The 27380-nt window shown below is 52.8% G+C and overlaps 15 protein-coding genes across 15 annotated transcripts; 6 read left to right on the top strand and 9 right to left on the bottom strand.

The window, feature by feature from the left end:
• Positions 1–542: 542 nt before the first annotated feature.
• Positions 543–948, bottom strand: SCP_0107810 (hypothetical protein; the record flags this gene model as incomplete). Its single annotated transcript, XM_027753011.1, has 3 exons — positions 543–551; positions 605–721; positions 775–948. 3 exons carry the CDS (start codon positions 946–948, stop codon positions 543–545), a joined length of 300 nt encoding a protein of 99 aa, XP_027608812.1.
• A 1770-nt stretch (positions 949–2718) lies between these two features.
• On the top strand, positions 2719–3475 carry SCP_0107800 (hypothetical protein; the record flags this gene model as incomplete). The annotated part of the gene is made up of 2 exons (XM_027753010.1): positions 2719–3008; positions 3055–3475. The coding sequence occupies 2 exons, from the start codon at positions 2719–2721 to the stop codon at positions 3473–3475; spliced, it is 711 nt and encodes a 236-aa protein (XP_027608811.1).
• A 251-nt stretch (positions 3476–3726) lies between these two features.
• On the bottom strand, positions 3727–6999 carry SCP_0107790 (Laminin subunit alpha-2; the record flags this gene model as incomplete). Its single annotated transcript, XM_027753009.1, has 8 exons — positions 3727–3804; positions 3863–4123; positions 4179–4286; positions 4338–4940; positions 4990–5531; positions 5594–5636; positions 5691–5830; positions 5880–6999. 8 exons carry the CDS (start codon positions 6997–6999, stop codon positions 3727–3729), a joined length of 2895 nt encoding a protein of 964 aa, XP_027608810.1.
• Positions 7000–9244: 2245 nt separating this feature from the next.
• On the bottom strand, positions 9245–10372 carry SCP_0107780 (Peroxisomal membrane protein; the record flags this gene model as incomplete). The annotated part of the gene is made up of 5 exons (XM_027753008.1): positions 9245–9535; positions 9591–9875; positions 9931–9984; positions 10037–10252; positions 10310–10372. The coding sequence occupies 5 exons, from the start codon at positions 10370–10372 to the stop codon at positions 9245–9247; spliced, it is 909 nt and encodes a 302-aa protein (XP_027608809.1).
• A 177-nt stretch (positions 10373–10549) lies between these two features.
• Positions 10550–12681, top strand: SCP_0107770 (Elongation factor Tu, mitochondrial; the record flags this gene model as incomplete). Its single annotated transcript, XM_027753007.1, has 15 exons — positions 10550–10610; positions 10663–10761; positions 10818–10886; positions 10936–11142; positions 11195–11551; positions 11601–11636; positions 11693–11736; positions 11790–11874; positions 11928–11953; positions 12011–12136; positions 12191–12209; positions 12264–12379; positions 12433–12503; positions 12557–12585; positions 12641–12681. 15 exons carry the CDS (start codon positions 10550–10552, stop codon positions 12679–12681), a joined length of 1386 nt encoding a protein of 461 aa, XP_027608808.1.
• A 394-nt stretch (positions 12682–13075) lies between these two features.
• On the top strand, positions 13076–13849 carry SCP_0107760 (Putative glycine cleavage system H protein; the record flags this gene model as incomplete). Its single annotated transcript, XM_027753006.1, has 6 exons — positions 13076–13184; positions 13247–13396; positions 13455–13498; positions 13567–13654; positions 13708–13745; positions 13799–13849. The coding sequence occupies 6 exons, from the start codon at positions 13076–13078 to the stop codon at positions 13847–13849; spliced, it is 480 nt and encodes a 159-aa protein (XP_027608807.1).
• Positions 13850–14050: 201 nt separating this feature from the next.
• On the bottom strand, positions 14051–14497 carry SCP_0107750 (predicted protein; the record flags this gene model as incomplete). Its single annotated transcript, XM_027753005.1, has 3 exons — positions 14051–14123; positions 14182–14297; positions 14366–14497. 3 exons carry the CDS (start codon positions 14495–14497, stop codon positions 14051–14053), a joined length of 321 nt encoding a protein of 106 aa, XP_027608806.1.
• Positions 14498–15904: 1407 nt separating this feature from the next.
• Positions 15905–17885, top strand: SCP_0107740 (Serine/threonine-protein kinase rio2; the record flags this gene model as incomplete). Its single annotated transcript, XM_027753004.1, has 9 exons — positions 15905–15967; positions 16038–16179; positions 16229–16342; positions 16398–16452; positions 16505–16625; positions 16685–16773; positions 16825–17019; positions 17082–17265; positions 17328–17885. 9 exons carry the CDS (start codon positions 15905–15907, stop codon positions 17883–17885), a joined length of 1521 nt encoding a protein of 506 aa, XP_027608805.1.
• A 1403-nt stretch (positions 17886–19288) lies between these two features.
• SCP_0107730 (hypothetical protein) lies at positions 19289–19651 on the bottom strand (the record flags this gene model as incomplete). Its single annotated transcript, XM_027753003.1, has 3 exons — positions 19289–19309; positions 19387–19487; positions 19558–19651. 3 exons carry the CDS (start codon positions 19649–19651, stop codon positions 19289–19291), a joined length of 216 nt encoding a protein of 71 aa, XP_027608804.1.
• Positions 19652–19919: 268 nt separating this feature from the next.
• On the bottom strand, positions 19920–20138 carry SCP_0107720 (hypothetical protein; the record flags this gene model as incomplete). Its single annotated transcript, XM_027753002.1, has 1 exon — positions 19920–20138. One exon carries the CDS (start codon positions 20136–20138, stop codon positions 19920–19922), a length of 219 nt encoding a protein of 72 aa, XP_027608803.1.
• Positions 20139–20801: 663 nt separating this feature from the next.
• SCP_0107710 (hypothetical protein) lies at positions 20802–21579 on the bottom strand (the record flags this gene model as incomplete). The annotated part of the gene is made up of 2 exons (XM_027753001.1): positions 20802–20887; positions 20946–21579. The coding sequence occupies 2 exons, from the start codon at positions 21577–21579 to the stop codon at positions 20802–20804; spliced, it is 720 nt and encodes a 239-aa protein (XP_027608802.1).
• A 1904-nt stretch (positions 21580–23483) lies between these two features.
• SCP_0107700 (hypothetical protein) lies at positions 23484–23714 on the top strand (the record flags this gene model as incomplete). The annotated part of the gene is made up of 1 exon (XM_027753000.1): positions 23484–23714. One exon carries the CDS (start codon positions 23484–23486, stop codon positions 23712–23714), a length of 231 nt encoding a protein of 76 aa, XP_027608801.1.
• A 63-nt stretch (positions 23715–23777) lies between these two features.
• On the bottom strand, positions 23778–24941 carry SCP_0107690 (hypothetical protein; the record flags this gene model as incomplete). Its single annotated transcript, XM_027752999.1, has 5 exons — positions 23778–23897; positions 23957–24025; positions 24080–24236; positions 24288–24817; positions 24873–24941. 5 exons carry the CDS (start codon positions 24939–24941, stop codon positions 23778–23780), a joined length of 945 nt encoding a protein of 314 aa, XP_027608800.1.
• A 148-nt stretch (positions 24942–25089) lies between these two features.
• SCP_0107680 (hypothetical protein) lies at positions 25090–25458 on the bottom strand (the record flags this gene model as incomplete). Its single annotated transcript, XM_027752998.1, has 1 exon — positions 25090–25458. One exon carries the CDS (start codon positions 25456–25458, stop codon positions 25090–25092), a length of 369 nt encoding a protein of 122 aa, XP_027608799.1.
• Positions 25459–25960: 502 nt separating this feature from the next.
• Positions 25961–26957, top strand: SCP_0107670 (hypothetical protein; the record flags this gene model as incomplete). Its single annotated transcript, XM_027752997.1, has 4 exons — positions 25961–26445; positions 26501–26657; positions 26722–26790; positions 26847–26957. The coding sequence occupies 4 exons, from the start codon at positions 25961–25963 to the stop codon at positions 26955–26957; spliced, it is 822 nt and encodes a 273-aa protein (XP_027608798.1).
• Between the last annotated feature and the right edge of the window lie 423 nt (positions 26958–27380).

The following is a 27380-nucleotide window of genomic DNA, read 5'->3' as shown; positions in this document are numbered from 1 at the left end:
CCAATCAGGAACGCCGGCGGGCAACTGACAGTTTAGACTCAAATGCTCATCCAAGTGCCGGGCTTTTTGTGTTGCACTGGTCTCGCGACCTTTAGAAGACACTGGTGTGACAACCCCTGAAGCTTAAGCTTATCCAGTATCTACCGAAGCTCGAAGGGAATGCATCTAGGCCGTGTAGTCACGCTGGGATAAGATTGACGATTGCTTTTACTGGTTATTATGTAGACAGGGCAGGACCAACACGGACCAACTCGCACATGTGTTGCACGGACCACGGGATACTAAACAGCACATTCTCTTGGGTAAAAGCCAAGCCGAGCAGATTGGGAACCACTCCCTGGGAGCCAGTACTCACGAGGCAGGTGGCATAGCGCACAAGCAGCCACCCATGAAACCGTCAGGGTAATTTGCTTTCCGCCTGTGCCATAAGGACGGAACCATACCGAAGACAGAGGAACGTGTGTAGGTGTCACGGTATGCAGCCCTCTCTATCAGAAAAAAAGTTTCAGGGTCATGCATGCTGGTATGGCCTGGTTTGATGATCAATCCCACTACATAGAATTCGTCACAACAAAATCTATTGATAAGGAGACAACGCACGTACCACGAGTCTGTCCTCCTGTCGCGGCTCGGGAGCCCTAACGGCCGATTTGGACGCCTCCAATTGCGCCGCCAGCTTCCCCCGGTTTGGATTGGAAGCATGAGTGCCTCTGGCTTGTTGCTGTCATTTCGCGAGTCAATTGGTGGATAAGATAACGCTGTCGGTTAACATACCCCCTTCAGTCTTCTCTCTGCAGCTTCAGCAGCCGCAATGCGAGGATCAGGACGTGCGTGCCCAGCCTGAGAGTCTGGTCCTTGGCCCACGGCTCGAGTAGTGCTTTTGATCGGACGAGGGACGACGGTCTGTCCTTCGCTAAGTGTGCTTTCCTTTGAGCAGAGCGAACCCATGTATGACTTCGCCACCGCTTCACAGCAAGAGATGATGGTTCACGAGAATGAGTTGGCAGAAAGTCTGGGCGGCGGAGCAGAGTTATGTGATGGTAGCATTGGAACCAGTGCGCCGGTTCCGCTTAATTAGCGCGCGCGTACTGTACAGAGAGGTGTATGACGGTTCTGTACAAAAAATAAATCCCGTGTGCACACAATTTTTGGTAAGGAAAACAACTTCCTGCACACAAAAAGTACTGTGGGTCAGACAAATAATTTTTATTTATCCCGAACACGAAATGTGTCCTGCGCAACCCCCGCGCACACAGTTGATCAAGGAGAAACTCCCAAGCAAAATCTCCCGGTAAGGAGTATGACTCTTCGGCAATGGCCGAGAAACTCCCGGCATCCAAATTAAGTCTATCCGACATACCGTCGCCAGGACCCTAGATAATTCCATCTCTGCATCCGGACAGAAAAACCAAGAATTTGCGGTACGCTATCTCACCATCCGGGACATTTCGACCCCTCAAAGGCCGGAACGCCATCTCCTGGTCCGGACATGGTGGTGGCTGTCGGCCCCGCAGGGCCAAAAAGGCCGGGAAGGCCCGGAAAGCGCCCAAAATTGGCTTATTTGGAGGTGCCCCAGCCGATACCATCTTCATTATCCGGACACAAAGTTCAAAAAAAAGGTCAAAAAAGGTCCGGACAAAGAATCTGAAAATCAGCAATCTTGAGAGATGGCGTCTAAAGGGAATTATCCAGGGCAGCGGGATACTATACCCTACCGTCCCATCGGCACCCCCCTACAAGTCGGCAGTAACGCGTTATGTCACCCATCAGTCACCCATTTCGCACGTCAGCGTGACAACATCGTGACACAGCGTGATAAAACTTGATTTTTCGCCGAAAACAGAACTCGGTCAATACTAGACCGTCCGCCGTCGTTCAAGTTCGCAATTATTTGAGATATACCAGTACAAACATATATGAAGAAGGTAAGCAAGGGGACCGGAAACGGGGGAGGTATGCTGGGGTGCCGACTTGTAGGGGGGTGCCGATGGGACGGTAGGGCATAGTACTCAGGAGATCGTTGCACACAGCGCGCTCAAAGAGATGGACCTTATTAGCATTTCTGTAAATTGCATTTCTGATGCGAACAAAAGTAAAAGGTGATAAATAGACATGTACACTACAGACTGTGGAGAAACTGTCTCCAGCGGGGGATCACCATCCCGCGCGACATCCAAAGCCTTGGAAACGTTGAGCAGCAAGGGCGGTAAGCGTCTGTGGCCCATGGCGAGATGCCCGGCAACGACGTGAAGAGCACCGGGGGGTGCCCAAGTCGAAAAGGTGCGCGGAAAGAAATTTTTGTATAATTGAGTGACCGTCATAGGACCATGGATAAGCTTCATTGAACTTGCGTTGGCCTGCTCATGCGGGAATTTACGAAGCAAGAGTTCGCCCAAGTTCATCACGTAGGGCGCAAAAACATTGGGCCTTTGTCACAGCCTCTCCTGCTCATGCAGTGAATCGACCGTTGTCCGCCCAGCCGTTGGCGCCGTGATCATCAAGCTAATCGACGCAATCCGATCTGAATCTATCGGTCCCAACTCAACCATGGAGGAGGTAGAAGAGAAGAGCAAGGGAAGAGTAAAGGAAAGCGGAAAAGGCAGAGAAGAAGGCAGAAGAGGCGGCGAGGAAGGCAAATGAAGAAATGAAAGAAGGGTGATCAATGAGGACAGGAAGAAACGAAGGTCGCCCAAGAAGAGGCAGAGGGGAAAGCGTGCAATGATCGAGCGACTCGAGAGGAGGTGGGGAAGAAGCCGAGGGCAGGAATACAGCCCGTCCTTTGGCCCAAAGCAGCAGAGGTTGGCGCAGCCAAAACGCGTCTGCAGTACAGACAGGGAATTTTTCACTTTCGCCGTCGCCGGCGGTGGCAAGTCCGAGTCGCTGGTCAATGCTTTCCGTGGTGTTCGCAACAACGAGTCCGGCACACCTGCGACTGGCGTCATCGAGACAACCAGTCCCACCATCGCACGATGCACGGATCCCAATCCGCAGAATCCTAAGCTTGTCTGGTATGATGTTCCATGAGCGGGTGCCTTGAATATCCCGGATTGGTAGTATTCCAACGACCAAGGGCTTCACGTTGTCGACTGTCATTGTCGTCTTCGACAACCGGTTCACTGCGACGGATATCGCCCTTCTTCGCAACTGCGAGCCGTTCAAAATTCCATCGTATATCGTCCGCTCGAAATCGAACCAGAACATTGGCAATGTGATGCAGGATATGGGACATGACAGTGACGAAGTAGATCGGCTTGATGTCTATCGGAAGGCTCGTGACAAATACATTGCAGAAACCCGACGTAGCGTTGCGCAAAATCTCGCCGATGCACAGCTGCTCTTACAAAGAGCATACATCGTATACAAGGATGCCTTGGTGAAGTTTGTCAACCGGAAACCAACGAAGGGCATAATCGATGGACTGGAGCTACCGAGAGATCTGCTGAGGGAAACTCACAGCGGGAGGTGCAAGGTGTGAGGTGCTCTAGGATGAAGGAGCTTTATTCATACCTGCTGTCTCGAAGGATACGTACCTGGTCGGACTCTGTGAAGACCGTTGTTGCATCCCTGATAGGTTTATAAACAGAAGAAATGAAGAGAGAAAGCAATGACAGTTTCAAATATGACGCAGGGTTCATCAGTAGCAATCCAAGTCCAACACGATAGATATTAAGCCCGGGTATGCAGACGTGATACAAATGGGGCGGCTGGAGGCTGGGCTGACCTCCGCTACACTTTTGAGAGCAGTCTCCGCGTTTCTTGGGGTGTAAATCGCAGTATGGTAGACAGTATCCGTACCAGATGAGGCTTATATAGGATGGATCATTCAGCGATGGCTGTCTACGATAACGGCGGACAAACTTACCCTCATCTCTTTGTGTTCTAGGAATTGTAAGATCACATTCCTCAGGTATTCGACATTGAGTTCCTCGTCCGATCTTACGGTAGTGGGAGATTCGGGCCGTGAGGAGCTGTCCCGTAAGGTGAGGTCGGAAACCGAAGATCTTGGCGAACGAGATTCGGTAGTGACATCCTGTCGGGAAGCCCAATAACCGACGCCAGGATTTCGCTGTTTCTCCAGGAGCGCTGCCGAGGATTGTACTTTACGCAACTCTTCTCGTAAAGTCTAGTCGGCGTATGTATCAAATCGAATTGAAATTGCAGAACCATCGGATGCTTACCTTGTTATGAGCTCGCAACTGCATTTCTCTCCCTCTACTGTCGTCAAGAGATTGTTGGAGGGCAGCTGCTCGACTGCTTAATTCAGCTAGCTGGGATTTGGCAGCATCCTGGCAGAGTAAATGAGGGGGGTTTTTTAACTAATCAATGTCGAGCCTTACCTCCAATTCCGTGACCTTCCCAGCTTGCGTCCGCAACTCCGAGACCATGATCTCATATGCGCGAATATCCTCTTTCAGCGTCAGAACCTCCCCTTTCAATGCATTCACATCTTCTGATTCTTCCTCTTCGTGCCGCGACGAAGCGCTCAGTGCTGTCTTCAAAGTCTCAAGTTCACTGACCTTCCCGGACAATTTCCGACTCCACTCAGCTTCGCCTTCGTCTCTTTCCCGCTCCGTTGCCGTAAGTCTCTGTCGGAGCTCGCTTATACGAGACTCATATTTCGCCTCCGCAGCAGAAAGAATACGAGTGACTTCTTCAGCCGAAGGGCCGGAGATATGGCCCCTGGTTTCCTGTTCACGTCGGATATCTGCAAGCTCTTCAGTGAGAAGTGCAACTTGGTCATCAGCCTCTCGCAACTGAAACTGGTACTCGGTGCTCTGGCCTTCCAGTGACTCTAAGTGAGATCGCGCAGACTCCAGCTCAGCCTGCCGTAATTGCAGCTGATCAAATAAGTTGTCCTTCTCGATTGAAAGTCCCTCCACAGAACTTTCCAGTTGGGATATCCGCAAAACCTTGACATCAAGCTCTTTCATATGAGAGGTCTGAAGCGAAGGTAAGTAATGACAATAACACTGCAGAGAGTGTACAGACCTTGGTCGTAACGGCTTCAATCTCAGCCTGATTTCTCAAAGCGGCAATCTCCTTTTCATACCTATCCTTCACCCCGGCGACCTCTTTGTCAAACTGAGCCCTCAACCCGACAATTGCAGTTTCCCTCTCAGCGTTGACCTTCTCTATCTCTCTCTGTAGCTCCACCTTTTCTCCCTTCTCCCGCTCTCTGTCCTCCTTATCCTTCTCCTTGATACTTAGGACCTCCCTGAGCGATTCGTCCCGCTCCTTCTCGGCTCTCACCAGCTTCTGCCTCACGGTTTTCAGCAAAGCGATAGCTTTTACTCTCTTTTCCTCTTCCTCCTTTGCCAGCCCTTTCAGACGTTCAACTTCACTATGCAAGCGGTCCACTTCGAATTTCTGCATCGCCGATGCCTCTTCGACTTGAGCGGTGGAGTCCTGTGATGCTTTGAGAAGAGCTTCAGCTTCATCGACTTGGCCACGAAGCCTCTCGATCAGGTCTGACTGAGACTTGGACTCGAGCCGATGGATGTCCCTGAGTTCTTCGATGCGCTCATCCTGGCCTGTGACGACAGAATAGCTATAAATATGCTGCCTAGGGAATTGAGTGAAAGTTCATGCTCACGAGTCAATTTGCCAGTCAGACGCTTTATCTCATCCTGAGCCATCTAGTATCGAGCTAGTTATTTAGTCAGATCGCACGACTACAACCGCATGCATACCTCCGCCTTGAAATTGATGTTTTGGAGGTAGTCACGCAAGGCGTCCGCCTCTTGCACACTCTCGACTGGAGTGAGCTCCTGCAGGACCCTGTCTGCCGCTAGTTTTTCTGCTTGTAGCCTCTTGAACGAGGTGGAGACATCTGACAACGCATGAGACTGAGTGCCACCAACGGAAATATGAACGACTACCTGAGAAACGATGCTCTACAAGCTTCAGACGCTTCTGTAGAGCATCAATATCCAATTCGACGGTTACATTAACTTCTGCAGAAGCATGCGTAATGTCTCCGTCTGGGAATTCTCCGTTCAGTAGTTCGCTATCAACGGCGCCTCCGTTCAGAGACGAAACAGGAGTAATGTGGAACTGTTGCGGATCTTCATGGCTTGAGGGCTCGCAAGTACTGGGCGCAGATTCACTGGACGATGTGACCTGGTCTATCGTTGTAACACCAGCACTTGATACACCGTCACGAGTCACGGAGTCGTCTGCGGGCTCATATGGCTTTGGTGAGGGCTCTTCTCCAGCAATGTTCTGAACAGGAGCGGCCGCGTCCTGTTCTAGTGGCACACCACCATGCGACAATTCGCCTTCGGGGGCATGGCCATCCTGGAGAATATGGTCACCAGGGAGGTCCTCGATGGAATCTGCAAGAGAAGCTGTACCGTCATGATGCGGTAATACCTCTACGCTAGCATTAGCGCTCTCCGTAGCGATAATGCTGTCTAAAGATGGTGCAGGGGAGACAGAGTGGAGAAATGGAGGAGCCGATGCATCGAGCATCATAGGTAGAGGGGAGTCGATTGCGACGGTCGGCGAGAGCACGGGAGAGTCAGGAAGAGGTGTAGATGTGGGGGACAAAGGATCCTTCAACACAGCTTGCGGGGCAGGTGTTTCTGGCAGTGGGGTAGACGTCGGAGAGAGGGGATGGTTTGTGACAAACATGGAAGTCGAAGCGGGTGAGGATCTGGACGACGGAATAGGAGAAGTGGGAGTTGAAACATCCCCGATGGCAAACTTCGCGCGGAGTCTGTCTTCCAGCGTGGTTCTTTGTGCGGACCTCGTCGCACTTTCGGAGCTCGGGGAGGATACCCTTCGGCTACCACCTGGGCTTCCAGGCCGCTGGGGTCCAAGTGTTTTCTTTATGTTGCTCAAAGCAGAGTCTGCTAATGGTGAGGAGGATATAGAACCGCGTCCCAGAGACTCCAGCGAAGACCGGCCATGTCGATCTTCGGTGGAGGAATCTTGCTTCGACGAGTGTTGAGCCAAGCTCTCCACAGCCTGGCGAATGTGAGAGAATTGAGAGAACATAGCAAGCGCTATTATATGAGAAGACGCTGCCGTTCTCTAAGCAGAGTACTAGTACATGATACTTCCCCGACGTGGAATTACAGCATCCCATATGTCCGCGTCGCGTACGTCCCAGCACGTGATAGACACGCGACGATTCTTCAAAGTTCAAGGTTGACTTCAACTTGAAGGACTCGGAGAATCATTAATCGAGGAGCGAGTCGCCCTCCTCCAACTCGATGCTCCAGAGAATGCTTTCGCGTGTGTTTGTTGTGGCTCGTCTTCTGCCTGGCTAGACCGCCTACTGGACATCTCTCTACGGCAGAGAGGCTGGTCACCCGCCCGTTTGTTGCACTGCACATGGCTGTGACGGACCTGGGATTCACAAGTTTGTAGTTGAGCTCTGATTTTATCTGGCTGACTTTTCTTGACACGAGTTGCTGTCTAGTCGTCGGAAGGCCTTACCAGAATAAAATATTGTTTGTCATCTCTCGAGAGGAACCAGTTGGCTCATTTCCAGAGCTTTATCTGCCACTAGCAACCCAATGTGGAGAGCATGATATGAGTACTTTGATGCTGAATAAACTTCTCTCTGTCCGACCTACTCCGCTGTACATTCATGCGTTTCCTGCCATCCGAAAGCGAGGCGACTTCGGTTCCGTCCCCGAACCAGTTCAACCGAGTGAGCACCAGTTGGATGAGACAAGCTAGCACCGGTTCTGTCAGTTCTACATCGACCTCCCAGTACCCAAATTTCCTCCGCCATTCTCTGGCAGCGATGATCCTGTTTGCTCTCAGTGGGATACTTTCAGCGGTCAGTATCCAACGGAATTTCGACCCGTGCAGGATGACTTCGTTTTCGCATTTTCTCCATCCCGGGAAGAGGTCTTAGACGGCCCGTCATCTATCTGGAACGAGCTCGTTCTGTGCCAGCAGTGAGTCGGCTCGAAGTAGCACTGTATACCTTAGGGTGCTAACCATTGTGCCTCAGATTGGGGCGCGATTACTCCTGGCGTGGCGTAAGTACGTGTCTTCAACTGTTTTCAACTGGGCCGTTCTCTTGGTAGCGGCAGTCATGGTATGTATTCCACGGCACCGGCAAAGTGCCATGGGAGGTTTCACTTTTGTTAGGTGATGTTTACAGTGCCATCTCTCTTCTCACAGACGAAGAGGTTGCTGTCCAGGTCGAGATGCCGAATGGGGAAAAACAGTCTTCCCTACGAAGGCCAGATATATCGGCTACTGAGAGGGAGCACTGCTGTGCCTCGTGTGCACTGGAGTGGCGTTGACGGAGGAGCAAATGTCCTGATCATAGACCAACCAGGACTAACTCTACAGTATCTTCGACAGGCCTGCAGGGGAAAGCTATCACTCAAAACTGTCCTCATGGTTGGGTACCAGATGGTGAGCATCTTTGTCAAGCCCCGTGCGATCGACTCAGAATTTGTAATTTTGTTACAGCTGGAATTTGTCGAGCACGCTTATTCTCGTGGAATTATCGTGCGCGACATCAAACTTGATATTTTCACTGTGGGCTTGAGGCCTGAGCATTCATCGACCATATATGCTCTTGACTTTGGCTTGGCTTGTATGTCAGCCCTAAAATAGGGGAGCACATACCATACAGCGAAGAGCGCAATGCATGTTATGCTAGCTACAACGTGCACTGTTGTCGGGGTATGGCGCGTGCTACTGGCTGATTTATCTCAGAGCAAAGTCGGCGCGACGTCTCTCAGGTCCTCGGCACGACTCTCTTGTTCCTCCTTTACGGCCGTCTCCCGTGGCAGGGCATCTCGGCTGCCAGCATAGAGATAAATTGGACCGGATCCGCGACATGAATGTTAGCAAAGCCTTCAGCAATTTGCTTTCTATGTTCCCGCCGCTGTACGCTACTGTGGACTTCCATTTGCGGCCAAGCCGGACTGTGCTTACCTCCGTCGATTGTTCGTTGACTGCATGGATGCGAGCGGCTTGCAGTTTGATGGCCAGTTCGACTGGTCAAAGCCTTCTGCTGCTCCTCGCGGAACCCTTGTGCCAGACAAATATCACTTTGAGGTTGAGAGGGATATGATCCCAGATTCTCTGAGGAGAAATCTTTGGGTCGTTTGAGCAGACGGGTTTTCAAGTGCCCTTGCGTAGAGCTGAGCGGCGATTATTTCGAACCTTAATAACACTCGCCACTGATGCCGTTAAGCCTAAACGCAGAACGGTACTCGCACCACGTGGAAGTAATAGAGCAGGTTATTGTATAGAAAGTGATCGTGAGTTACGTGTCCAACGGTACGTCAACCTCTTTCCCTTTGCCGTTTGGCACTACAAGAGAGGGAGCAGCCGAGCCAGGGGAGGATGGCAACGACGAACTACCACCAAGCCCACCATTCGGAGAGGCACCTGCTAGCTGCCAGGCTGGTATAGACGGTTTTCCTGGCAGAATCGGTGTTGATAGTCCACTCGGTGCACTTGGCCCGCGGCTGAGAAGTAACGCTTTCAGAGACTTCAGCTCTTGTTGCAGCTCAGCCATAGACTGTGCTTGACTCTCCTTATTCTTCTCCATCATCTGAAGCATGACTGTGAGTTCTAGACAACTCCGAAGTGAAAACCCGATAGCGCACCTTGGGCAGCATCTCGCGCACATTGTTGACTTCTTCTCTGATTTCACGCATCTCATCCCTTGTCTTCATTTCTCCCTCCCTCATGTCTTTGACTACATGTTCCACATCCTGTGTGGCTTTCTCGACCTTGGCGTTCTGCTCCTCCACTGCAACTCGCACTGCGGCCGCCTCCTCTTGGATTTCTTTGAGAAGAGCCTCTGCTGCATCGAATTGAGCTGTAAGTGCGTCACGATCAGCCTCATATGCCGTCACGGATGGAGGCTGTAGATGAGGGAGAACATATTTCTGTCATATAACAGTCAGAGGACTGGCAGAGCTCCAGGTAACGAAGCACGTGTACATTGAACAATGATATTGCGCCGTAGGCGACACTGCCAGAGACGACAGCTGTAATCTGCGACAAATAAAGCTTAACTTATGGGAACGAGACGTATTGATACACGTACGAAATAGTCCCTCCAATCCCACCGCTCCAGTGGTGGTTGAATCGCATACGGAGCGGGACCGTATACCGGGGGATATGCGGATGGATACGACTGTGCTGGCACCCTGGGACCACTCTGATTTAGAGCGGCTTGCCTCATGGCTTCATCAATCTCCGCACTAGAGAGTCCTTTTGCTTCTAAGAACTGCACCCTCTGCGAGAGCGACGAGGACAGCATCTGTGGACGTCATAAGCTGGCGCGTCGCAGACACCAGCTGGAAAAAATACAATGCACCTTAGGGTCAGCCAGAAATGCGACTGCATTGCGAATAAGTTCCTGTCGCTCAGGTGTCGCCATGGAGGGTGTGCATGGGTGGACCTGGTCGGGCAGACGAAGCGTGCATTGAGCCGCCCTGCGCGCCAATCCGCGCCACCATTTCGGTCGCCGCCACCTCAGAATTTTCTATCCCGGCCGCCGGACTTGTCTTCGACTTGTCACTGCAGAGCTTGACCTCGCATTGCAGACAATACCACCATGCTGAGGACACAGCTCGCGGCTTCAAGGATCACTTCCCGCCGACTCTACAGCTCTAGAGGTAAGGGGGCTCTTGATATCTACGTGTCTAACATCTCATACTGTATGAATAGCGGCTCAATCGTTACATCACACCAGTACACGGACTTTGGTCAGGAACGCCTCCCGCAATGCACAGTCAACGCTCTTTCAGACGGCTAAAGGTTGCTGGGGTAAGTCTTACACTTCTATTATAGTCACAGTTACTAAGCCTTTCACCAACTCCCAGTTGTCCGCAGAGGGTATGCAGAGGGCGTGTATTCGCGTGCCAAACCCCATCTGAATATCGGCACCATTGGTATGATCATTCTCGCTTCCCACTTACTTACTTGCTCACCAAGGTTCAGGTCACGTCGACCACGGCAAGACTACCTTGACGGCTGCCATCACCAAGGTGCTCGCGGCGCGTGGTGGGGCTCAGTTTACCGACTACGCGCAAATCGATAAGGCTCCAGAAGAGAAAGCTCGTGGTATCACCATCAACTCGTCTCACATAGAGTACGAGAGCGATAAACGACACTATGGCCATATTGACTGTCCTGGTCATGCTGACTGTATGAGTTCATTGCACCCTATATCACAATCGTTCTGCTCACATTGACATAGATATTAAAAATATGATCACTGGGGCCGCCCAGATGGACGGGGCCATCATTGTGGTTTCTGCAACTGACGGTCAGATGCCTCAGACACGGGAGCATCTTTTGTTGGCTCGTCAAGTCGGAGTCAAGAAGCTGGTAGTATTTATCAACAAAGTTGATCAGATCTCTGACCCCGAAATGCTGGAGCTCGTCGATATGGAAATGCGTGATCTCTTGACAACCTACAATTTTGACGGAGAGAATACTCCTATTATTATGGGCTCTGCTCTCGCAGCTTTGGAAGGACGAGACAAGGAGACTGGCGCGGACAAGGTCCTGGAGTTGATTAAAGCCTGTGATGAGTGGCTCGAGATCCCTCCACGTAAGCTGAAGACATTCTCGTCTCGCAAAAACGCTGACGGTCATTCTAGGTGACCTCGAGAAGCCTTTCCTTCTGCCGATAGAGGGTAACTTTGTCCAGTCGTTTGCGCTGTATTTCATGTATCTCATAGTGCTCCCTTAGATGTTTTCTCCATTGCTGGTCGTGGTACAGTGGCTACAGGTCGAGTAAGCGTGAATCCTCATCGTTGACCAGCAGCTAGTATTCACTTACCTGTCAGGTCGAGCGCGGTATTTGTCACAAGGGTGATGAAGTCGAGATTGTTGGATTGGGCGATCACTTTAAGACAACATTGACTGGCATCGGTGAGTTGGTACCTTCATCTCGTGTCCGCCTTCGCTCACTCAATCCTTTTCAGAGTCATTCCACAAGGAGCTCGACCGGGTAACTATCGATAGAATGTTTTGTATTCAGCAAAAATTGATTGTTATGGATGTGCAGGGCGAAGCAGGTGACAACATGGGCGCGTTGCTCCGTGGAATCAAGCGTGAGCAGATCAAGCGCGGCCAGGTTATCGTTGCCCCAAATTCCATCAAGTCCGTGAAGAAATTCCAGTCTCAGATCTATGTAGGTCTCTCTATTTGTATCCTTCCTGCCACTGGTTGACTCTGGGATGATCAGGTATTGACAAAGGATGAAGGTAGACTTAACTAGTTCTATGACCAGTGTAATTATGGCTAATTCATCACCACAGGCGGACGTTATACCCCGTTCATGGAGAACTACCGGCCCCAGTTGTTCTTGCGAACAGCTGATGTCAACATAGGCCTCCACTGGCCTGAGGGTACAGCTGATGCGGCCGAGAAAATGGTAGGTGCTATTTAGAAAATAAGTGTTTTGTGGTAACAACCGGCATTGCTTAGGTTATGCCTGGTGATAATGTCGAAATGGTCTGTCAACTGGTGCACGATGTCGCGGCTGAGGTTGGGACTCGGTAAATGATATTTATCCTTACCTATGCTGAGGGTGCTAATGGCCTGGTCTTAGTTTCACGCTTCGTGAGGGCGGCAAGACGAGTAAGTTTGACTCGGGGCAATTTACAGAAATCGTCTCTAATGTGCATTTCCACAGTCGGCACCGGTATTGTCACGAAGGTCCTCGAGTATGCTTGAAGGAGCGCTTGGAGTGTTTGGAAAGCTTGCATCTATATGTTCTCTTAATGCTTGTGTATCATATCTCCCCACTCCTAGAAAAGCTGGGCCAGCACGCCCGACGCATCATCCTGCTACTTCGCATAGCTCTATAGCACACCTTGCACATCCGCCATACTGTTTTGCACGGTCTCTTTATCATAGGCTCTTGACTGTACTCATTTGGTCTGCTCAACGGTTTGAGACTGTAGCATTCATGAGTGTAAGTACTCGGGGTAGCTGTAGTACGTCAGATTCAGCGACCATAAGAGGGCATAGACACCGCGCGACCGCGTTCGCGGACGGCCGTCGGGTACCCTTGTTACCTCCAGAGTCCTCACTCAACCACCCAGTGCGACTCTTCTTGGCTCCCAAAATGTTTCCTGCTCTTAGGCAAGGCTTCAGATCCACTTCGCTGCGTGCTGCGCGTAGACCTGCTGTGTCTGCACCGTTTCGGGCGAGCCCCTTCGTGCGGACACTTGTGAGTGAGTGGAATCCGACCTTTTCCCACGTTCGCTGTCCTGAATTACCATCGGTCCTGCTTCAGCCAAGAGGTACACTCAGGACCATGAGGCCGTCGCGTTCGACGATGCCACCATGACTGGGACCGTGTACATTACGGACTACGCACAGTCCAGTTTAGGTGACGTCGTTTTCGTAGAACTGCCCACAGAGGGGACGGAGGTTACCCAGGGCGGTAAGCACACGACAACGCTCCTGCTGACTTTTTTTGCTGATAAGTACATGTCCGCTAGATCAAATCGGGGCGGTGGAAAGCGTAAAGGCCGCTTCTGATATTGTTGAGTGTCGAAATACATGCGTGTTTCTGAATAAGTCACTCATAAAAGTTACTGGAATGTCTAACAGTATGCTCCAATCTCGGGGACCGTAGAGGCAGTCAATACAGGACTGGCTGACAAGCCAGGATTGCTGAACCAATCTCCTGAAGACAAGGGTAAGTTGCCTCGTAATCTTTTTGTTGTCATGCCGCTGAACGCATTCTCGTAGGTTGGCTATGCAAAATTAAGGTCAAGGATGCCGCCGAAGTACGTCCCACGGCCTCGCATGCGCATCACGTACTGACGAGTAGTACTTGCAGATTGACTCCCTTATGGAAGAGGCAGCGTACAAGGCACACTGCGAGTCATAGGTTCCTCGTAGTTCGTAGTTTGTCGGTATTTCGCGGCCTCAACTGCCGCGCATCTCTAGAGTATCTTAGGGCGCAGGTTCCGATGATGTGTTAATGAACAGACAATTGAAACATGCCTAGTCTCATGGAATTGCTCGAATGTTGATTGCGCGACCTGCTTCCTATGCCAACGACGTAGTGCGGGAGCAATCCACAGACTGGCTACGGGTAGTCAGTCTTCTCGCCTCGTGCCTCCATCCGCACCTTCGCCTCGTTGTAAGCCCACGTCTGGAGACTGAGCACGCGGTCGACGTGAGTGCCAAGCCAAGCACAAATACACTGATCGTACTCACCTGGTATCTGGCTTGTAGTACAAAAACACGGCAGCGAATGCCATCGAACCGAACATTCCAATGTACCACAGCAGCTCCCAATCCTCACGCTTACGCTTCTGGCCTGGTGGAAGTGGCTACATGCAGTAAATCGATGTGGTCAGCGCGATCCGTCGGTCACCTCAGGCACAGAGTTCAAAGGCACCTTCTCGCCGAATATGTAACCGCTGGGTTGGTTGAAGTGTGGGCCGTGGCTGTGCGAGGCATAGCGCCTGAAGCTGGGCAGGCTCCGAGGTGCCCTGAGCTGCAACCCTCGTAGCATGGACGTTGATGGCATGGTGGTTGTACAGTAGATGACGGGTCGGGGTCGTTCGTCAAATGCCTTCGTCCCGAATTGGTCCCGAACCCTATATTCGGGTTACGACTCTGGGCGCTAATACATGTACAGTCCTGCACGATGTCCGAGTCCTCAAGCAAAAAAAATCATCTTAACATCATCGATAATATCTCATAGTCGCAATCCTCGGCAACCTCATCTTCATCTGCTGAACCATCTTCCTCAGGGTCTTTATACCCTGGTGAGGTCGGATCTAACTCAAACCTGAACACAAACGTCAGACAATCATTGAACCAGAGCTCCGAACGTGCGCACCCCATTTTGGCATAGAATTGTCGCGCATCGGGATTGGCTGTGCGCCTGTTAGAAACAACAATGTTCATGCGACCCCATCCCCGCACCTTTCAGCACCGTCAGTATGATTTTTTCCATGCGCCAGGTCTTCCCCATCGAAGCCAGTTGGTGCACGAGGTGCCGCCCGAGACCATGTCGTCTTTCAGTCTCACACACTTGCATCTCGTAGCTGTGCTCATCAATAACGTCCGGTTGTGCGCGCAGAAGAGGAATAATACTCGCCAATATATGATGTCCTCTTTGTACTCATGCTCAAAACGGAACATGGTGAACGCCACCAGAGGATTACGAGAATCCCTCGATCCAATTCCCTCATTCTCGTCATTAATTTTTCGAACGAGAATGAAGCGAGATAAAGCATGGAAAGTTTCATCTTGTTTTGCTGACTCGTTCCAGCCGAGAGAAGACGTCAGAGCTCTGTAAAAGCGAATGGAGTAAGACCGGGAGGCCTTCTCGTGTAGCAGATGTGTCCTACAAGTCGCGCATATTCCCTTCCAATAAACGCCAGACAGTGTCACGGTCCTCCCGAGATAACTCAGACGCGGCGACGAGTTCACAGTGGAAACTGCGGACACATCTGAATTAAGCTTAGGAAAAAACTATTCAGATAGCGTACATGGATCCATTCACGCTTAAAGTGGTCACCAGGGAAGCGGAAAGTTGAGAAGTGGATGCCTGCAGTGCGTGTGTCGTAGTGATGTAGTCTATTAGTTCCTTCGCTCAGCTGACCTTGTTTGCTTTCCGAACTGATCTGGACATGACAATGAAGCGAACTAACGAGACTCTATATTCACAGAGAAAGCTAGTAAGCTGATAAATCGAGCGAAAAGTCCTGGTGGGTAGATGGCTGTAGATGGTCGTTGGCCTGAAGAAACGCGGCGGGACGCGACGCGCGTTTTCGATCGCTCTGTATCACGTGAGCCTTCCTCCTTTACCGCGAGTGGGCGACAATAGACGTTCGCAACTCCACGCAGTCTCGACCACAACCTTGTCCCGTGAAAAGACATATAGACATCATAATCACAGAGAAATACTGCAGACCCTACAGTCACCATGAAGCTCGACGCCACAGACATGCGCTATATCACCTCGGATGAATTCCGGGTACTCACCGCTGTATGCGCCTTTTTCTCTGCCGACATCCCCGTCCTGATTGACAGCTCCTGCGCGTGGCATTACCCTTCAGGTTGAGATGGGCTCGAAGAATCACGAAGTGGTGCCGACGGTGCTCATCGTGCAAATCTCCGGCCTGCGAAACGGAGGCGTGAACAAGTTACTGGGCTCCCTTGCCAAGCGGAACCTCGTTGCAAGGGTGCAAAATTCCAGATGTATGCACTTCGTCTCATCCATGTTGATTTCTGGCCGATTGTACAAAAGACGATGGGTACAGGTTAACTTATGGCGGGTACGACTACCTCGCCATGAGGGCGCTCTCGAAGAGGGACTCGATGTTTTCTGTTGGAAACCAGATTGGCGTAGGAAAGGAGTCAGGTCTGTCCGGGAGATGAATTTCCTAGTTTGATGAGTCTCTGACGCGATGCCCCAGATGTCTACATTGTCGCCGACGCCGAAGGCAACGAGATGGTTCTGAAGTTGCACAGGTATGTTCACAAACTCCGGAGATGCTCGCCCACAATGTGACGACTCTTTAAGATTGGGCCGCATATCGTTTCGTGCGATCAAGGAGAAGAGAGACTACATGGGCAAGCGCAAGTCGGCCTCGTGGATGTACATGTCCCGTCTAGCAGCCGAGAAAGAGTGGGCCTTCATGAAGGCGGGCCTCAGTCCTTACCTCAAACGTGCTCTCTCGTGCTCACGCCCAAGGTGTTACAGGTACTTCACGAGCATGGGTTCCCCGTTCCGAGGCCGGTGGACCATGCACGACATTGTATACTCATGGAGTTCATCGATTCGTATCCGCTGTGAGGCCCTTGATCCCGGTACTTTACAGCACACTGATAGGAAGTCTTTAGTCGCCAAGTTTCAGATCTCCCCTCTCCCGGCAAGCTCTACTCCGACCTGATGGACCTCGTCGTCCGCTTCGCTCGCGCGGGACTCATCCACGGCGACTTCAACGAGTTTAACATCCTCATCCGAAGAGACACGGGCGAACCTGTGGTTATTGACTTCCCACAGATGGTCAGCACGTCGCATATGAACGCCGAGATGTGAGCGACGATTGTCATCTCAGCTGATTCTGATAATCGTTGGACTGACTGTGCGCTTTCAGGTATTTCAACCGCGACGTCGAGTGCATCCGGAGGTTCTTCCAACGGCGATTCCGATATGAGAGCAATCTCTATCCGCGATTCTCGAGTACGCGGGACGCTGCTGGGGATGGAGAGGATTTCCGGCTCGACCTTGTGGTGTCTGCGAGTGGCTTCAAGCAGAAGGATCAGCAAGTTTTGGAGGAGGTTCGCTTATTCGATTGATCTCATTCGCTTCAATGGTTGACCTCGTTATTATTCATTTTCAGTATATGGGTGCTCAGCCACATGGGAATGAAGGGGACGAACTCAGTGATGAAGGCCAGGAAGAGGAAGAGGAGGAAGAGGAGGAGGAAGGACAGGAAGCGCAGGAAGAAGAGGACCATGCGGACGACATGGAGGAAGTACAAGAAGGAGGCCAAGAACCACCGCAAGAATTTGCAGGTCCTCCATCAGCATGGACATACCGTGAGGCAGAACAGAACGGGCTTGAAGACGAGAAGGAATTGTCCCCACCTTCTACCTCCCGTCCGATATCCCGCTCACCGCCAGCATCCCGCCACTCCTCACGGTCACCGGTCCGTTCGACGTCCCCCTCCCTCGCTGACCGCGCAGCAACGCTATCGCTCTCCAACGTCCACGAAGAGCCCTCCCATTCGAAAGGTATTTCAGAGAAGGTTCAGTCCGAGCTTACAAAACGGCGCGCGCGAGAACATCGCAAGTATCACTCCAAAAAGAGCGCGCAGCGCATGGGCGGGAGGTCCAAAGGTAGCAAGGCGAAGCAGGATGGAAAGATTAAGGTCGATACTGGAGGATTCTGGGAATGAGAGCACCTGACATCTACCAGGACAGTTTCCTATTTGATCCGGGCTTCTGATGTATCAGTGTGGTGCGAGGACGAGCGGCGTTGTGCGCTGTTGAGTATGGATAAATGAATTAATGATGACCACGACCTGTATCATGGGGTAGGGGTGCTTCTTGGTGCAAAGTTGCAACGGCACTCCACAACTGAGGAACGTGGCTCGAGAAACCATCTGCCGCTTGGTAGATTGGCAAAACGCGATAGATTCACCCCGTCCGTTTGAGCGTGTTGCTTTTTTGTGGCGCTTGCAGAGCTGCTGAGTGTTAAGGTAGAAGTAAGGCGAGCATATGCAAGTTGAAAATATCAAACTCAACGTCGACGTCGGAGAGGACATGGAATTGAGGGTCAAACAGATGAATCTCGGTGTTATCGGGACCGTGCGACTGGTGTCCAGTGGCCACATATGGAGGCACCGAGTGCCTCGCAAGCGCGAGGAAGCACAATATTGAGGAGACAACTTCTTCTGCTTGTCATTCGCTGAATCCAGGCACCCAGAAACTGGCACCGAGTGGACAGACGAAGCTTAATTTATTGACCTGTTGAAGAATGTGCCAGGCGAAATAGCATATGGCGGATGGGCAGGAGGCTTCGATCCCCATCTGGCGTCCAGCTGGCAGTTCAACCAGACTGCAGACCGGTTCTGAGTGACCTGTCCTGCTATGTGCGACGCGCGACATGAGCAAGTACTGTGTTCGAAGGAGAAAGACTTGAGAAAGACATTGACATTCGAGAAATCTTCAAGGACTCCGCACGGACACCATTTGCTCATCCTGGCGGTAGATACAGGGATTAGTGGGCGGATATTGAATGTTCAAACACCTATCAGTGGACAGCACCACTGATGAACTGGCAACGGTGGGAAGTGAGAGATGCATCACCTTCGGAGAACGGATGTTCAAGAGTGGACGATGCGGAGCTTGAAAGCGGAGGTACTGATTGAACAACATGCCTGCGGTCACCTATTGTATAGCGAGGAGCTTGAATATGGAGAGTGGAAAGCGGTATGAATATTAATGTCCAAAGTTGCGAGGCACAGGTCGGGACGGAGAACCAGAGATTGCGTCCGGGCGGGCCAATCGGCCAGGAGAGCGCACCGAGATTGCGGGGGGAAACGCATCTTCATTGGAGGAGCGGGCAGATTGCAGCCCATCTGCCCAGTGAAGTCGACCGACATGTCAGATCCGGCGAGAGATCTCCTGAACCCCAAAATATTTGCTGGCAAGAGATTGATCAGATCAGATGGATATCCCCAACGCAGACGGTCGACTGCCCTTCCAGAGATGTGTGCGCAATCGGGAAAAGAAGCCTCAGATCTGTCCACAGATCCTCAGCAATTCATGCGATGAAACCGCACTCCACCAATATTAATCAATAGGATCTTGACCTCATCTGCTAATAATCAAACTTCATCAGCTTGAAATAGCTCTCTGAGAGGCTCCACACTAGGTCCAAAAGCGTATACTCACCTCCCTTTCTGGGTGGATCACTTCACCACTGAGGTGGGTCGGGCCTCGTGAGGGTATATACGTATACCACCGTATACTGTATATTGTGGAAACTGTGTACACTGCACACGTCGCATTCCCATTTTTCCAACCGTGTCAGGAGCCACAAGATGCGATAGAACAAACACTCACCTCGGGTTATCATTTCCAGAGATTCGGAAGGGTGCCTCGTCGAGGTAACCACTGCGTTGGCAAATTTATGATCTTCGGAAGCTCCTCCAATCATGGACAACCGTAGTATGCCCACATCACCGACCAATCCTCAATTAACGGTGTTGATCCATTCGACGAGCTGGGAGCGGCCAATGGCTGTTGCTCGAGCATATGGGTACATCTGATGTGCACGTACAGCCAGACGGAAGTTCAGCAGGGAGCCAATGAGCGCTGCTGCAGGCTCCGCAGAGTACCAACTGCGCTGACCCACATGCCGCGGCCGTTTTCGAGTGGCACCATCGCCGAATTGAGGTGGGCGCTGACAGGATACGAGAAAAACATCAGAGACCATCCATGCATATGTCTTCTGTCATGTCAAATGATCGAAAATCGGATGGTGCATCTGGCGCGGAAATATCACGATTGCCCGCCGAGTTCCAGGAGGACCGTGAAGGAACAGATTCCACTTTTGTCATCGCAGATGGCATCACGTAGATAGCGCCATCGCGCCATCGCTCATCCTCGGCGAGCGCCAAGATCAGATCGCCGTAGTCTCCCATACCACTTGCGGTGATATACCTGCCGGAGGTAAGTACCAAATGCGCACAGCAAACTAGGTTGATTACTTGCGCACGTTGAGTCGGTCAGTTTAGCCCAGCAAGGAGCAGACTGTCGCACACACGACGGACACCTGACATGAAGACGATAATAATATTCGAGTTGAACATGGAAGTTACAAAAACAACTTGCAGAATAACGCATGACCCCGCAACAAGTCATTCCCGCTAATTTGCTAGTGGTGATGTGACGTGCTCCCGCACACGCATGCAGATGGAACAAGTGCCGACATATCAGCGGAGAGTGCTCAATGAGTGGAGAGATAGCATGCACGTACGACGGCGTCATACAGGGACGCAGACGGCGGATGACGATGTGGCTCAGAGCCATGCATTTCGCTGGGAGGGTGGGGGAAGAGGATGGTTGAGATTCAAATTTATCGGAGAATATAAGAAGACATCACGCATGACCTGATAGCCACCAGAAAGTGTCCATTGGTTTTGAGACGTTTGGGATAATATACAGAAGCCTGTGATCTTCTAGATGAATGTCGTCATCATGCGGAAGCAGGTTTACAGAGCAATAGAACGCATATAATACAGTCTGCAGCGATAAGTAGAACGTGAGTACGTAAATTCACGACGACGGGATGAAGACGCACCACCTCAAGCAGTTTCATCTTTCGCCTCGAACTTGTGCTTCGCTCGAGGAGCCACCTCTGTCATACCCTTGCCGCTACCGGTCACTCCAACTAATGGCAGAAATCAACAAACGGCTTCGACAAAAAACAAGTATTGGACGACGCTCACCTCTTCCTAGCGGATTCTCTGGCGTCTTGAAGATACTCGTCCCCGACACACCAGCGATGTGTATCCCCTTCTTCTCCGACTTCTTCGCGAACTTCTGCCAAGTCGCCTGCTTCGCCATTTGCTCCTTGGCCTTCGCCGCCCTCGTCTCCACCTTCTTCTCGTTCTTCTTCTTCTTCCGCTCCTTCTCCTCCTCCTCCAGCGCGTTCAGCTTCCGCTTCGCCGACGACGTCGGCGCAGGCTGGTAGTTCGCGGGCGGCGCCTTGAGCTGGGACGAGTTCACCATTTCCGTCGAATTGTAGCCCTTGAACGTAACGCTGTACGCCCAGTTGCCGCTCGAGCCGCCCACGGACGTGATGCGCGCAGGGTACCACTGGCCGTCGCCCGAGTACTTCGCGAGGCACTCGTCGCCCGCCGCGAACGTCTTCGCGGACGCCGCAGCCACAGCCGCCTTGCGGTTCTCGCTCTTCGACGAGGACGCTGCGACCTCCTGCTGGGATATGGTCGCCTTCGTGAGGCCGATGAGCTCCTTCAGCTCGGACCGGAGCGACTTGAGCTCAGAGTTGTCCGGATCTGAGGTGAGGGCGAGCTCGACTTGTGAGAGCTGCACCTGGTATGTTTCTAATTCTGCCTCCATGGTTGGGTGTTGTTTGGACAGCGAGTGGAGGTGTAGCTTTGAGTAGTGTGTGCGCGCGCAGAGAAGACAATGAGCGTGAGGACTAAGGGGGCGTGGGAATCAAGCCCGGCGCGTCGGTGCGGTATGCGCGCCAGCTCTCAGAACGGCTCGCTCAAACAACGAACGATTGAATTCGCAGGTCCAACGTATCCATGCTCAAGCTGGGGCTGACTTTGATTTTTATTATTACTGGTCGAAGGGTCGACAGAGGTCGACAGAGCTGAAAGCACCGAATCATTGAATGTCTGCGGTGGACCGTGACGCTGACCAAATTTCGACGTTCTTTAGGCTCACTGGCCTGCCGATAAGTTGCAATAGTCCGAGCTGCATCTTCCAGAACGCTATGCTTGCGATCCACCATACTTATTTGCCTTCAAGGGAAATGGATGAACGAACCCGGTGCTCGAGCCGAATATTGTGTCATTTAGGCATAGCTGAAGATGGCGCAGCCTCACCGCAAATCCGGTCCTAAATGAGCTCGAGTCTGTACGTCCCATTTTCCTGCCCTGTGATGGTAGCCTCGAATCTGAGCCCTTTCAAATCCCTAGCAGTACTTGTGCGTACATGTGAGACGTCGATATGGCATGCGGTACGGCTCGTCGTCACAAACTCGTCGAATGTCTTCAGTTCTGGCACCGACCGTACCGCACTCACCCCCGTTCTCGTATACGTAAAAACTACGGAAGCGAGGGCACCCGCTTACCTCCATTTCGCGATTCGCAGCATTCACGGTTCGCAGAACGTCAGTGACCTCTTATTCTGCGACGCAGAATATGGCAGTCGGAAAGGTATAGTGCTCCGCCCGATTCGTAGTCTTCACTAGGTGAGTCGAGATCCTTCACACTAGCTATGTGTGCTCAGGTTCCATGTGCGATGCCGTCGCTGTAGCGCTCCTGGTCAAATGGTCCCCACTTTGAGGCATACGGGCACGACGTAGCTCATACTACATGCGCATTTCCGCCACTTAGTAGCCCCGTAAATTTATAATAAACCAAGTCCCGAAAATGGATCCAAATCCAAGCATGCGAGCCCGCGCTCCTCCTTCGAACCTGCTGTGTCTCGGTGTATCGGTATCACCGTACGCGCACGTACATCGCACATCCAAGCCGACGTTGAGATCTCCAGCCTGGACCCGTAATGCGAAGATCTCTGTTACAAGTGGCATACAGAGATGCCCAGAAGACGTCATGCGCATCGTCCCGCACGCGAACGCATCCCCGTCTCTTCCCTTTCATTGCGCTGCATCACGCACAGATCCAACCCGTTTCGCCTCCCGTCCGGATCCCAGTTCGCGATCGGTGGCTCCCTAAACCTTCCAAGACTCCAGATCTTCGGATCTCAGAACTAGAGTGCTTGGAAGAATCTCCCATATATATATACACTTTGGTGTGCCGCCGCCGCCGGTGAACCTCACAATATCTGCGACGCTCTTCGAGGGGCTCGCGGTACTTACGCAGAGGCTCCGTGAATATCTGTGGTTACGTATGACCAGAATGCTTTGCAATGTCTGGTGTGGTGTGCACTCCAGGATCACGCAACATATTCGATAATAATAACTCGATTCTACGTCTATTTGCCTATGTCAGCGTACGTACTATGTAGAGCCTACGGCGCCAACAGCCGACACCAACATCGGCATAATGAGCATGGCGCGCATTCGGAACATACAACATTTGTTAAATAATCGACGCACAGCACACAAAAGCACAGCGACAGACGCGCAAGCAGAAGCTACAGCTATATATGTCCGCATGCAGCAAATAAACAGCCCAAACGGAATTACACGACCCAGACCCAGCGCAACGGAGAGGACGTCATACACTCAGAGCCAAATACTGTAGCGAATACAACGGGAACCCGGGACGATGATCAGGGAGAAGAAGCGTGCAGCGCGCGCGGCCGAGCCGCGGCACACCTGCTGGACGTGGACAGCGAGCGCGAGAACAACGTGGGACACCGCAGACATGGCGGAGAAGCCGAAGGGGAACGAGCGGCTGGAACGAGCAACTGGCGGGAAGGAAGATGAGATGCGCAGCGAGAAGAAGCGGAACGGGGAAGCGAGGATCGATCTCGCGCCTGCGGCACGCGTTCGATGAGACTGGGAGACGCGCGCGGGGACGAGAAGCGCAGACGAGGGCGTACGGGCGGTGGCAGGACAGCTAACAGTGCGGTGTGTAGAACGACGGCAAGAAGGCCTCAGACGGGACGGAGTGTCGCCGGAAGGCGTGCAGTGCTTCCGGGGACTGGTGCGCCGTCACTTGCTGCTGGAGGAGAGTAAACTGTGCAGCGTAGTGACGGTCAGTCTGTGAGTATCGAGAGCAGCGACGGAGCAGCCTACAGTGCGCTCATCCTCCAGTGTCTGCTGGTGGAGTTTTCGGGCCTCATCTTGCATGTGAACGAGGAGCGTCTGCGGAACATCATCAGACGCCAAGCTGCTGAGATCGTCAAGTAAAGTACGCACGCGGATGGATCTGCTGTTGAGCCCGCGATACGTTGGGACGCGCTCGAACGCGACAGGCTCGTGCCCCACGAGCCGGATCTGCCCATGGAGCCACTGCACATACTGTTCAAGGCACTCGAGATAGCTCCGCTTCTTGTCATGGCTCGTGATGGTATCCCTGCAAACGAAGTCAGTATACCGCCACCCACAGACGTGGTGGGGAGCTTACGGATCTGTCGGCTGAAAACCGACGCTCTCCGCGACGGCGCGGAAGTATACCTTGCGTTGCGTCTCGGCGCGCTTTCCGCCCGACTTGGTCTTCTTCGTCGCCGGCGCGGTCTCGTCGACCGAAGTCGGTTCAGAGGACGATGCGGGGGCGGGGGGCGGCCGAAGGTCAGACAGGCCAGTCCCGTTGCGACCGCAGGCAGCGAGGTCTGTGAGGAGCTCAGAGGGTGTCGGGAACGTGACCTGAGGGGCGTTCCCGTAAATGTCGAGCGGATTCGTGCCGGATGACGAGCCTTGTGACGAGGACGGCGAGTCGTGGGGCGATGTGGTGGGCGAGGTGCTGCCGACGGGTGTGGGCGGAGTGGGGCTCAGCGGAATTGGGGGAGCGATTAGAGTAGAATATCCGGAGATGGGGATTGGCGCATGGAGGGGGAGCTGGGGAGGACAATCTGGCAGTTCCGACGTTGATTGTACATACTGAGAGGGATAGTAGTCGAAGCCATCGTACGTGGTCTCCGACTGATATGAGAAAGTCTAAGACAAGGGGATAAGAAAATAATACGGTGTGAATAGTGAGGGAACATATTACCGGGTAAGACATGTGAGAAGGGTTTGCGGAGGAGTAGCGTTCGTCGGAGACGGTGTAGTAGGAATCCATGGCTGCTGCAAACGAACATGGGGAGGTGGAGCATATGCCGCGGAAGATTTTATAAGGAGAGGAGATCGGGATGTATCTCATCTCGATGCGGCGTTTAATCCTTGTTCACGATGAGATCGGAGGAGATCTTGCCCAGGATGGTGTGTCATTAGGCCATACTTGTCGCTGCTGTGCCGGGTCGCTGTCTTCGGCTCTTCCCAACTGTCCTCGAGAGCTTCTCCTCTTCTTTGCTGCCCGGCACCGTTCGTATCGCAGCTTCCAACCTGGGCGGGCTGCTAACTGGCAGCTGCATCCATTTCCAATGCGTAACCGCCTGTGCGTGGCGATCCTCGAGTTCCGGATCCTTGTGGACGCCCGTACCGCGCAATCCCTCGAGGACTGAGGCGCTTCCGTGATACAACATCGAGGAAGGGGTGAGACCCTTGGTGTGCGCATGGATCGTCAGCACGTCGGATCGACCGTGGAGCCAAGAGCACGCGGATGCTCGTCGAGAACGCGCGCTGTAGTGACGGAACATATGGCGATGGGGAGACACTCAATGGGTAAGTGGCATCCTGCTGGGGTGACTGATGAAAGACAATTACGTCTTTTTAGGAGAGGAAGGAGGATGTTGTGCAGGCGTCGCACGATTGCAGCGTGAGAATTCTGGTCGATGATCATGTCTAGGAACAAGTCTATTTGAATCCGCAGACGACGCTACCCAACGGGGACGGAGCAATCGCCGCCGGGCGGGAGGCCAACTGCGCGGTCGCCGAGGCGAATTTGATGCGCGCGCGCTCTCGGCGGTTGGGAGCGTGACCCGCCCGGCGGTGTGTGACCCGACGGTGTGTGACCGATCCGGCGGTGTGTGACAGCACTCGCGGGACACGATCTGTGCGGGCAGCGCTGGCGATCGAAGGGCGGCGCGCGCGCCACTCCTGGTCACCGATTTCCCAGATTCAGCCACTCCCTTCCGCGTCAACGGGCCGACGACTCCCCCGCGAATATAAACCCGGGCACTCTCCCTCTCGCCCATCGACATGTTTCCCCTCTACTCCGACGAGCAGCTCTCCTCTCCCGCCGACTTCCACTTTCCCTATGAGCTCCAGTATCCCCAGAGCGACGCCTCTGACTCTCCGCCCTCCTCCCCCCAGCTCTCCGTTCTGACGTCGGAATTTCCTGCCATCCTCCTTCAATCCGCATACTCTTCTCCCACAGACAGCTGTGATCCTTCTCCCGTCGACTCTCCGCTCTCTCCTTTCTCCCCCTACCCTCCCGCGCCGTTCGTAGAACACCCAGGCTTCCCTTCGAGCCTCCTCCCTGACCCGACCTACGGCTTCCCACCAGAGGAGGGGAAGCCAAACACTGAGCCCCCGCTCAGTTCCGCTCCTGCTCGCACCATCGCTTCACGCACTGTCGGCATCGCACATCCGTATGCCCGACTTTACACCAAGCACGAGGGCTCCAAGCGCCGCAAGATGTGGAATCACGCGCTCGAAAAGGCCCTCTTCACTCCCCAGGAGATGTGCGCTCTTTTCCTTCTCCTCCCACAACAATACCTAACTTGCCCCGTCTTTCAGATCTACCATGGGAGCACCACACAGGCGCACCATTTATACTGCCAGCCTCGAGGCCCACATCGATCGCCTCCATGCCCAGCTCCTCGGCTACGACCTCTTCCCCGTGCCTTTCGAAAGGCTCGAGCCTCTCCATGGTCTCAACTCCAAAACCGCAAAGGTAATCTGCGCGCTGTCTGTCCAACCCGCGCTGTATACTCACAAGCATATCTTCGCATTTGCAGAGTATGGTCGCCGGCCTTGAGCGCGATGCCTCGGAGCTGCGGCTGAGGCGCCTCGAACTCCAGCGCTCGGTATGTCATTCCTTCATGCGTCATTCTTGCGCCACGCTGATTTAGACCTGTGACAGAACCAGGCACTCCGAGAGATGCTTCGCGCTCGCCAGAGTGTCCCCGTTCCGCCGATAGGCATTCCTCCACTCGTCAGTCTGCGCCGCCATTCGCTTGATGCTACCGGCTGAGATGCCAGTCTCGAATCGTGGCTTCTGCTGTGGCACCGCTCTGCTTCCATTTGCACTTTCGTTGCCCAAAATTCTGCTGTCGCTTGCCATTGCTGTTGTGTACTATCGCTTTCGTGCCTGCCGTCGTCCGTGGAAGAGTTATTCTGTATTTATGTATTTATCAGCCGTGCCTTCAAGTTCGATCGTCAACCGTGCATTCCATGGCAGCCCAGGGCAGCAGGACATCAAGACCACACCGACAGCGTCTCAAACCGCCACAATTACCTCAAGGTGCACGAAAGACTTGTGATGCTAGGTACGCGCCGACAAGGACAGAATGTCATAGGCACAACGGACTTCCTCTCTCTTCACCGCCGTCAACCTGCGATTACTACAGTACTCATAATCGACCGCGAACCCGGACGCTTTCAATACGCGTGTTCA

The sequence above is a fragment of the Sparassis crispa genome (genome assembly GCF_003851025.1).
Source record: "Sparassis crispa DNA, contig_000000F, whole genome shotgun sequence".
Taxonomy (NCBI): Eukaryota; Fungi; Basidiomycota; class Agaricomycetes; order Polyporales; family Sparassidaceae; genus Sparassis; species Sparassis crispa.
Note: the sequence above shows the minus strand (reverse complement) of the source record. Positions and strands in the feature narration are given on the sequence as shown.